Genomic DNA, 11230 nt, shown 5'->3' on the forward strand with positions numbered 1-11230 from the left:
AGCCTCCAACAGCAAGAAATCGAAGTAGAATGGCGAGAACTGTAGCTACAGTGATGAGTCGCGCATACCTCCGTTGAAGTCTAGGCGTCCTTATATAGGGCTCCCTGAAGGTGTGTACACGCTTACCAAGACGTGAATGCTTCTCAAAGCATATATGTAATGAGTGTGTCAAAAAAGCGTGTCTGACGCAATACCTTAACAGATCAGGCATATCCCTGACGTGACAGTGGAGACTTCCACCGTACGATTCTCTGCCCGACCATGCCGCCAACCATGCCACTTGTCGGTGACCCTTGCCCCGAGGAAGATATTCCCTCCTGGTCATCTTGTCGTCTACAAGACTGAGTGGGGGGTCCGCTCGGCTGCGCCCCCATACTGCTGAGGGAGTGACCGAGCTGAGTGGGAGGCTCGCTCTTCCCCTAGTGCTTCATCCTGCTTTCGCCTCGCCACGCGTAGTCGAGCAGTGTCCACCGTCCGGCCGAGCGGGGACTTCGCTCGGCCCCTGAGCGTCGGAAACCCAGCGTTGAGCTGGGCTGTCGCGCTGCCTCCCGGGCAGTACGCCGGCCACCCGGCCGAGCCCGAGATGTTGACCGTGCTGACTCTGACCACCATGTGTCATTGGCTCCTCTACCATCTGGGTCCCACTTTACCCCTGGATCAATGACCATCCAATATTTTCGTTCTTATTAATATCTCTTCTTTTTTATTTTTATTCTGGATAATATTTCTATAGTTAATTGCTATGTGAATATCAGACGGAACTATGGCAACACCGTCAATTGTGATCACAGCGGCTGGAGGAACGATGGTGGTGACGTGTCGAAGTTGGCTACTACTCTCCTTTTTGCATGTTGTCATTGAAGAGCGATAAGTTGAACTTGTCGTGATTGTGGTACTTGGGAGGGATGATATTGGAGGAATCAATAGTTGCACTAACGGTGGTAACGAGATGACTTGGCCGGCAGATGCTGTGGCCAAAGAAGGCAATGGAGGAGGAGGACGAGGAGAGCGGGGAGGGGATCATGTTGTGGGCAGTTGGCCAGAGGAGGAAAAAGGGGGGGGGGGGGTGACATTGACGCCAAAGAGGTCGAAGTGAGGATAGGGAAGGGCGCAGCTACAACGACGAAGGGGGGGAGTGGGGAAGCTAGTGAACTGCGACAATGGATGAGATGAAAGGAGGCTTAAGGAGGGGAGATCAGATCAGGATATGACACTTATAGAGGTATGGTGCTTCCATAAACCTTGTTTGGCCTTCTCACGATCATGTTCACCACATCACATGCACATATGTGCAATTGGCGCTGGGCCTCCGACCTCATCTTCGCCCGTGAGCACGTCAAGGAAGGTCACTTCGTCGTTACCTTTGTTTTTCTCTTCCTCCTTTTATTTTTTTCCCTTCCCATTTCTTATTCTTCTACTGTTGTTCATGGATTCTACTAGCACTGGTAGCAACCAAAGCTCTTGCAGCAGCGACAACAAGGAGTTTGACAACGATGTCGTAGGCTCTTGAGCTGATCTCTCCTCCTTAGAACTCCATCCGTCTCATCCACTACTTCCGGTCAATACTTCTTTTTCATCTTCCATCTTCAATTCCTTCTCGCCTTACTTCACACCTTTCCCCTTCCTGCTCCCGCCGGAGCCAGCACCCCTTTCCCTTGATGCCTCCGCCAGTTTCCCTCTGTTAAGATTTTAAATGTTAAGATTTCTTTAAAAGTTTTAGTCATTAGTAGTTTGTCCGAGTCTTAGTTTGTCCGAGTCTTTAGTGTTTAGCTATTTGATTTCGTGTCTATTGATCATACTATATAGGAGATATGATAAGTTGAAATGTTCTCTTGTAAAGCCTATTTATAGGCTCTCTTTCTTCACCAGTAACACAACTTTTCCATTCCAACACATCTCTTTTGTTTTTCCTTGCCATTGTATCAGTGGTATCAAAGCGAAACAAAGCAGCGACTTTCATCTTACAGCAACAAGACTCAATGACGTTGGAAAATAATTTTGTGCAACCTGTGATTCCACGTTTTGATGGTCACTATGACCATTGGAGTATGCTAATGGAGAATTTTCTACGGTCAAAAAAGTATTGGTCAATCATTGAATATGGAATTCAAGCACTAGCAACAGATGCAGTCTTGACTAATATCCAGAAAATAGAGTTGAAAGGGAGAAAACTCAAAAACTTGAAGGAAAAAAATTACCTTTTCCAAGCAAGTGATTGTCCCATTTTGGAAACAATTCTTAGCAAAGAAACTTCCAAAAATATTTAGGATTCCATGAAAAAAAATATCAAGACTCTGCTAGAGTGAAGCGTGCACAACTTTAAACTTTAAGAAGAGATTTTGAGACTCTGCAAATGAAGAATGACAAATTCGTCACCAGTTACTATGTCAGGACTATGGAGATCAACAACAAAATGTGATTTCATGGCGAGAAGATGGGAGATGTCACCATTGTGGAGAAGATATTGTGTTCCCTGACACCAAAGTTTGATTATGTTGTGTTCCATTGAAAAATCCAAAGACATTGATGCATTTTCTGTTGATGAACTACAGAGCTCCTTACTAGTCTATGAACAAAAGATGAACCGAAGTTCAACTTCAACGGAGCAAGCTTTAAAGGTTTCTATCTTTATTCATTTCTCAAACTCTAGAGGAAGGGGTAGAGGTAGAGGTAGAGGTAGAGGTAGAGGTAGTGGTAGAGGTAGAGGAAGGGGAGATCGAGGCAATAGAGATGACAATAGATATTTCGAAGCCAACGATGGTCATTTCCAGGGCAAAGACAGAGGACGAGATCAATATTTTGACAAATCAAAGGTAGAGTGTTTTAGATGTCATAAATTTGGACTTTATCGTTTTGAATGTTATACTAGGCTACCTGAAGACAAAGAAAAGGAAGCGCAATCGAATTTTGCTGAAAAGCAAGAAGTGGAAACTTTGTTAATGGCTATTCAAGCTAATCAGGAACCTGAGTCTGATGTTTGGTATGTGGATATGAGCTGCAGTAATCATATGTGTGGAAGTAAGTCTTCTTTTTCTTATTTAAATGAAAGCTTTCATTCTACAGTAAGTTTTGATGATTCTTCCACTGTGAAAGTGATGGGAAAGGGTAATATAAAGATAAGTACCAAGAATGATTCTGTAGAAATAATTTCTAATGTCCTTTACGTTCCTGACTTGAAAAGTAATCTATTAAGTGATGGTCAATTCAAGAAAAGGGTTATGTAATTACTATTCAAAAGTGTGTTTGTGAGATTTATGATCCCACTAGAGGAGACATTGTTGTTGTGCAAATAAACTCAAACAGATTGTTTCCATTGAAGATTACAAGTGTGCAATCTTGGTTGGTAGCTGAAGTAAAGGACCCTTCTTGGTTGTGACATTTTCGTTATGGCCACTTGAGTTTTGACGGATTGAAGATCCTCCAACAGAAAAATATGGTTACAGGTCTTCCTCAGATTAGTATTCCTTCCCAAGTTTATGAAGAATGTGTTCTTGGCAAACAACATCGTTCTCAATTTCCTCAGGGGAAGGCATGGCGAGAAAAAAATATTTTGGAGCTAATTCATTCCGATATATGCGACCTGATAACACCATGTTCTAATGGAGGTAAAAGATACTTAATTACCTTCATTGATGATTATACTAAAAAAAATTGGGTTTATTTTTTACAAGAAAAATCAGAAGCATTTTGTGCATTTCAAAGCTTAAAGGCTCGTGTAGAAAATTAAACAGAAAACACCATTAAAATCCTCCAAATAGATCGGGGTGGAGAATATTGTTCAACCAAATTTAAAGATTTTTGTGAAGTTCATGGCATTCGAAAAGAGCTAACAGCTGCTTTTACACCCCCAACAAAATGGTGTATCAGAGAGGAAAAACAGAATTATCCTCAATATGGTGAGAAGCTTTTTGAGAAAAAGGAGAATTCCAAAAAAATTTTGGTTTGAAGTAGTAAATTGGAGTATTAACATCTTGGATAGAAGTCCTACACTTGTTGTTCCAAATATGACACCAGAGGAAGTTTGGAGTGGAAGGAAACTAGCTGTAGATCATTTTAAAATTTTTGGCTGCATCACTTATGCACATATCCCGGATGAGAAAAGGAAGAAACTTTATGATAAGGGGAAAAACTTTATCCAAATGTCACGCTGGAGACGCCCTCCAAGCTTATGGGAGGCGCTCTCAAACTAAAGATAGAGTTTCCAGGCCCTAAGGAAATTAATCATTAACTTTTGTATTCAATTCCTAGCAACCATTAAACTTTCATTGTGTGTAAAAGGCTTCTTCGCATTCAGAGAAGGAGATTCTTTCTGAGCTTTGCAATCGCCTTGGATTAACAACCACCTAGGTTGTAACCAAGTCAATCCCTGAGTCTCTTCTTTAATTCTGTTCTTTTATTTTTTATTTATTGTTGCACTTTAAGAGTTGAAAGAACGAGGAGACTATTTTTTTTATTTTAGATAGTTCACCCTTCCCCTCTTGCCGATCCGCTGCGCCAACATTTTATACATATTATTAAAATAATATATAAATAATATGATAAAAAATAATAAAAAATATAGTATGTGATTAGATATGAAGAAAATGATTAATCAGGCTCGGTCCCATGAAAATTTATCACTAGCCATCAAGATAAATCGGGAAATACTTGTGGCGGATGACTCAAAATTCCAACATTTCTTAGTTGTAAGTCTCATTTGGAAGAAAAATCCTTATAAATATGTCATAGTTGAGAATCAAACCGTGAATATCTAGAAGACAATTGAACAATCTTACCACTACATTATAACCCCGAGAGTTACGAGTATAAATATGAATGAGGTGTTGTTTAATAATATCATATGAATAGATAGAGAAAGATTTTGAAAATTATCAATTTAAGATAGAATTAAAAGAGAATAAAATTCTTAGCTAGAAATTAATGACCAATCAAAGATATTCGGTCGCTATTTTTTTTTCTATTTTAATTTATTTTTTATTATTAGTGATTGATTTATAACATCTATAGTTATTTTGTTACTGAATTTAAAATTGGTCTTAAAATAACAATTGATTTTTATAATCTGATTGTTAATGATAAAAAACAAAATGAAAAATATTAGCGACGAATTATCTTTACTGACGATCAAAAATTTTAATAGTATTTATTTAATGATAAAATTTTATTTTAATTGTTAATTAGGTCACAAATTAGATTTAAGTAAAAAAACTTAACGATAGGTTGAAAATGAATGCTCAACGGAAGATTTTCACTATAGAAGATCTTTATGATTGAAATTTATTTTGGTAATTAAAGGTTTCGATTATTATAAATTAATTACGTACAAAATATTCCGTCACTATTTTTAAATTTTTTTTATCATTCGTAACTGACTTTTAAAAGCTATTATTAATTTCCCTTGGCCTTTCCCATTCGTCTTTTCCTCGATCACGCCTAGGCCTAGTAGCACTGCTTCCCGTTCACCTCTTCCGTTCAGATCCTCTATCTTCAAATTTCTTTATCCCCGTATCTCCTGTCAATCGGACAGACCAAATTACATCTTAAGACATCATGACATCTTTAAGATGTGTGCAATATCCTCATGATGTGCAAGACATACTTGAGATATAATTTGATCCGCCAGATCGATAAAAAGACACGGGGACAAAGAAATTTAGAAACAGAGGATCCGAACTCCAGTACCACCGCACCCACCGCACAAGGCAACCTCCATTGTGCCCCGTGCGAGGCTGCGGACCCTAACCACTGCACGGTCGGCTGACCCTGGCAGCTGCGCGCAGACGGCGGTGTTTCTGAGCGTCCTTGGGCAAGGACACGTTCGGGCGCAGGCAGTAGTGCCGCCTTCCAACCCGATCTTGTTCGGGCAGGCGCAATGCCGTGTCCGGGCGAAGGAAAAAAACAGAATGTGCAGCACAATAAGGAAGATGCTCTGTCCCGAGATTGCAGGTTGCCGCATGATTAAAGGGCCGTGATTGATAAGCTAGAATTTTGCTACTTGTGATAAGAGAAAGTTTCAATAAAGTAAAACACCATCACATTGGATGATATACCTGTGTGCACGTTTAGCCTTCCTATGAGCATGTGCAAGACTTACCTGGCTTGACTTCATACAATTGCCATGCAATTCATAACAGGATCTGCAGGAAGCAGACGGAAGTCCCTATAATGTGATCAAGAATTGCGATACATATTTTTCTAAGCCTCCATAAAGATTGCAAAAGAAATTTTGTTGCAGTTTTAGTCTATGCATCTCTCAGGAAAAGAAGAGAAAAGGCAGGAGTGGCAGTAAAAGTGGAATCAGCATAGCAGATGTAGAACAAATGGAGCATGCATTGGATTGACAGCAAAAGGACTTGCAATTAGCAGAGTATTCAACTTACCAAGTAGCATCTGGACTAAGTAATAGGAATGGATAGACAAGGATTCTCAAGGAACAATTCTCACCTTTTCTCTAATAGCTAAATAATCATATGTTCGAAATACGAAGTGCAGGCTTCACGGTGAGTTCTGCAAACATAGAAAAAAAACACCTTGAAAGATTAGTATTCAATTGAAAATTAAAGAACAAGCGAACAAAAGGAGGTTGAATGAAGAGGCAAATGGTCTAGCCATCCAATTGAGCAGATCATCCAAGGTGTCGAGTGAATTTAGCCATCCAAAATTAGTCCCGAAGAAAATACCTATCCAACTTATGCTGGACATGGCTGTTATATGATTTTCTAATTTTCACAATGAGAATTATTTGCTAACTTATATAGTCAAGGATATCTAAGTGAAATATCAATGCCATATTTCAAATACCAATTATCCCTTGTCAAATTTCAAATGAAGTCGCCATTAAGTGGAGGACAATATCATAATAAATATAGGAAAACCCGATTCACTTGTCTTAAAGCCATCATCAGGTCACACAATACAATTAGCAGAAGCAAGAAGAGCAGGAACAAGATAATCTTTTAAGATCCCAATGTGCCTTTGGACATTCCGTTTCTTGTGTGCTTCTGTTTGTTGAGTTTAAGTCAACCTATATATTGCAAAAACAATAAACCTGCACCAAAGAGGTAAAAGAGAATTATTAATTACCAATCATCGTCAAACAGAGAACTATCACAGATATCTGAGGCACAATCTTTCACAAGTTTAGACAATCCAGACCAGCATGGATTGGTAAAATGAGAATAAATGATCTCATATTAGTTAATTGATCAATTCAGAACCAAACCACACTGGAATTTGTGATCATTGAAAGGGGAATTTGAACTAATATACAACACTAGAAAGTGATTGTTCTTGCTTCAAATTTTTTTTGGCTCCCAGCCTCCAAAAAAACAAAATATTTAATTAGAATATCAATATCCTTTCTGATATATATAAGTTACTTGAGAGAATGATGAACCTCACCACGAAGGAAAAAAAAGGGACCAAATCCTAGTCAGGCATATAACGAATCATAAACTATCATCTAATAGTAGCCAATTAACCCAAAAACTCTAAGCACCGGTCAATCTTGTATCATAAAGTGTTATGATCACAGCTGAGAGTTGTCAATCATAGCCAATAAACATATGCTAGCAATGTTCGTATAGAAGTATGCTCCAACTGTGAAAAATATGCACGTCCCCCATTTGAATTCCTCGGTTCCACGTGAACCACAAGGAAAATGGTTTCTCTCTTAAAAGTTTAAAGTTTGGGGATCAATAGTTGCCCTAGAAAATATCTATTCAAAGATAACTATTCAACATGACTGGAAATTGTTCAAAATGTTGGAATTTTCATCACAAAGAGGGCAACAATTATAATCACTCAAGAAAAGGGTTTGGTCAACATGATAAAATATGTCCTAGAAAAGTCTACAAAATGGTTGTTAAAGGAAAAAATAAAGAAGAAAATAATGTCTCAATAACTTACAGAGATCCAATTTCAATCTATGGCCAATTTCTTCCTTGCAGCCCTTGCATTGTCATACTCGAATTTGAGCACGTCGGGGATGTGTGAGGAATCCTTGATGTAGAGGAACCTCCCAATCGCGCTCTCTTCAATTGCCGGAAAGTAATACACGAGCATCGTGTTTACTATCCAGAACCACGCAGCTCCGAGTACCATTCCAAGCGTCGCTCCAGCGATTACCTAACCCATATCACAAACGAAGATTAGATCTTGAATGGATCTGTGAGATATGGCGGCGGCGGAGGGAGTCCTACCTGGGCAACGGTGTGGTACCCTAGGTACACGCGGGAGTAAAGGGTGAGGAAGGCCGCAGGCCAGGGAAGAAGAGCGAGGAGATGCCTCGAGCGGGGAGAGGAGACGCCGGCCCCGTTGAGGAGGCAGAGGAGCGTGAAGTAGGAGGCGAAGAAAAACATGTACTGGGAGTGACTAGAGGGCCATCCGTGGGAGTCGCATACCTCGAGAACAGCGCACATCGCGGAGGGGCGCGACTGCTGGATAGAGGACTTGGTGAGTTCGTTGAGTACCTGGGAGAGAAGGAGGCCGAAGGCGAAGAAGACGCCCTGAAGCTCCCGTCGGAAGATGAAGTTGGAGACGAATCCGCCGAGGCTGATGAAGACCGGGATGAGAGAGACCCACGCCAGGACGTAACCTAAGGAATCACCCCGACGGTAACGGACGTGGGTCAGAGTCACCGCCTTCAGCGCCGCTGCGGCCGGTACGCCGTCCATCAATTCTATTCGAAACGGTGAGATCGGTGGTCGCCGGCAACGGGGCAGGCGGAGGAAGGAAGGTGCACGATGATTTGATCCGGCTGATGGTCGGCGAAGGTCAATAGAAGTTGGTTGGGGAGTTGAATTGAATTGGGCCGTCCATGCTCCACGTCTTCACTTTTCTCGACAATTATTTTTTTAAAAAAATCATCAGCCATTTATTATTTCAAGTTTAGTAAGATGAATCGGAATTAAACCGATTGGATGGGTTAATAGGTAGGGTGGTAAACGGGCAGGAATCATCTGGTCCAAAATTTATGGATCAGTCTTGATCCTTTATCTATTCATTAGTTGGATGGATTAGGTAGGATCTAACTCACCCAACCAATAAATGAACAGGACCTCTTTTGGTCCAGAAAATTCTGGACCAAAAGATCTGGTCTCGTGGTAAACACACATTTATCGTAAGTTATGGTTAAGGGTATAAATGAGTCAAGCCGCTCGTAAGCTATTCGAAGCTCGATTCGATAAAAGTTCGTTTAATTAGGCTCGTTAAGATAAACAAACCAAGCTCAAGCTTCACAATATTCGGCTCGTTAGCTTGTGAACATGTTCGTTAAGCTCATGAATCAATTTTTAAATAAAAAAAATAATAGTTTTGATATTAAATTTATAGATTTTACACTCTACTTATGAAAAACATAGACAAATATATTAAATTTATTTATTAGAATAAAATTATAAATTTTAACCAGAATATTATAATTTTTTAAAAATATATAATTTAGTTTTTAATCAATATTTAAATTTATAATTTGTATTTATTAAGCTCGTTTAGGTTTGATAAAAGTTCGAATAAGATCGTGAGCCATGAATATATTCGTTAAATAAAGCTTGAGCTCGGCTCGATTATAAACGAGTCAAACTCAAACATCCAAAAGTTCGACTCAGCTCGGCTCAATTACACCCCTAGTTATGGTGAGGTTGTAAGAGATATGACATTTCTTACCAGCAGTGATTAGAATTTACTTAGTTAGATCAAACTATCTACCCTAAATTAGTGATGTCCAACGGGATGTCGATTATCCCGTGAGTACGGACACTGGAAACAATATTTTAAAGCCTATTGATTCGGAAAAATATTAGAAAAATAGAAAAAAGAAAATAAATGGCGTAGTTGAAAATATTATTCATCTAAAAATATTCGCCTAACATCAACTAAACAATTGTTTAAATAGATTAAAAAGCCTAAGGATATAGAGAAAATGAAACTAACCATAAAATAATTAAAAAAATAGGTTATTTGGTTACTTGGTCCGTCGGACCCATAGCGCTGTTACACTGTTGTGCCGGTTGAGACGATCATGCCAAGGAACACAGTTAAATTGTGTTTCCTACTGGAACAACTTGTTTTGCTTTGTCGAGGAGCAGAATGCAACATGAGCGTGTCAGGAAACACAACTTGACCTATTGGCTGTTGGAAAGCTCGATTTTATCTCACCAGGAGTCAGAATGAAGCACTCCCGTGTTAGGAGACACAGACTAACCGTGTTTGCTATTGGAAACCTCGATCTCCCTTCATTAGTCATCCCGAGTTGAAAAAAACTTATCTTCAAGTTTAGATTAATATCAAGTGATAGCCTAAAAGGAAGATCATCTGGTTTCAACTTGGCAATTGTTTGTTGTAGACATATACGTTTTAGATATAATCTAACACATTTGACTATTGAAAACTAAGTAGCAATTGCTCCTGTTATCTCTGTTCACGTATTAGAATCACAATCTTCAATCTCTTTAGCGATAAAAAAAAATCAAGGACTGTAACAATATTACTGTTATTATAAGCGATTGTATTCCATAGCATCTCTATCTCATTAGGAAATTGATTTGTAGAATGATGGTCTATTAATTCAAGAGTCTTGTTCACTTCTGAATCCCTTGCATGCTATTTCAGATAATGTTAGCCTTTTTTGTATCAATAGTGAGAGTAAATTCAAGACATGTCAAGAATTCTGTTACTTGTGGGTTCACAATATAAACATAGAGCATATGATCATTATAAGTTGAAGTGCACGTATGGTTAGAGGAGACCCCTAAAAACTTGTTTTATGTCATTTCGAGCTCTTTAAGATCATCTTTCATTTTTTAAAAATATAACTTAAAAAAAAAATTGGAGACAAATTTAGAATTTCATCCCAAATTTGTGATGAACTTCTGAGTTCGTCATAGATTTGAGACGAATTTTCAAATTTGTAGCAAAATTTAAATTTTTTTAAAAATCAAAATAAATACGTCTAAAATGTGGAAGATAAACCTAGAGAGCTTCGAATCATATGAAGCAAGTTCCTATGAGTTCATATCGATCTCCCGATCACTAATGATGACCTCAAATATTTTTTTACACAATATATTTAAATGAGTGATTTTTGGATATCAAAATACTTTACCATTTTCAAACTCTAACTCTTTTTCACTATAAGTCATACGATTTATAAAATTCATCTAATTATTATTATGATTAAAAAAATTTATTAGATATTTGTGGCTATCATTGTGATCAGGAGATCGATACG

The 11230-nt window shown here is 38.7% G+C and overlaps 2 protein-coding genes across 2 annotated transcripts; one reads left to right on the forward strand and one right to left on the reverse strand.

Annotated features, from left to right (window-relative positions):
* Window positions 1–1263: 1263 nt before the first annotated feature.
* On the forward strand, window positions 1264–3224 carry LOC122013922. Its single transcript, XM_042570136.1, has 4 exons — window positions 1264–1345; window positions 2651–2813; window positions 2870–3018; window positions 3064–3224. Exons 1-4 carry the CDS (start codon window positions 1264–1266, stop codon window positions 3222–3224), a joined length of 555 nt encoding a protein of 184 aa, XP_042426070.1.
* A 3235-nt stretch (window positions 3225–6459) lies between these two features.
* LOC122017954 (lipid phosphate phosphatase gamma-like) lies at window positions 6460–8835 on the reverse strand. Its single transcript, XM_042575679.1, has 3 exons — window positions 8202–8835; window positions 7909–8127; window positions 6460–7048 (listed from the first exon to the last, which is right to left on the reverse strand). Exons 1-2 carry the CDS (start codon window positions 8673–8675, stop codon window positions 7921–7923), a joined length of 681 nt encoding a protein of 226 aa, XP_042431613.1. The 5' UTR covers window positions 8676–8835; the 3' UTR covers window positions 6460–7048; window positions 7909–7920.
* Between the last annotated feature and the right edge of the window lie 2395 nt (window positions 8836–11230).

Source organism: Zingiber officinale, chromosome 8B, assembly GCF_018446385.1.
Source record: "Zingiber officinale cultivar Zhangliang chromosome 8B, Zo_v1.1, whole genome shotgun sequence".
NCBI classification, from domain to species: domain Eukaryota; kingdom Viridiplantae; phylum Streptophyta; class Magnoliopsida; order Zingiberales; family Zingiberaceae; genus Zingiber; species Zingiber officinale.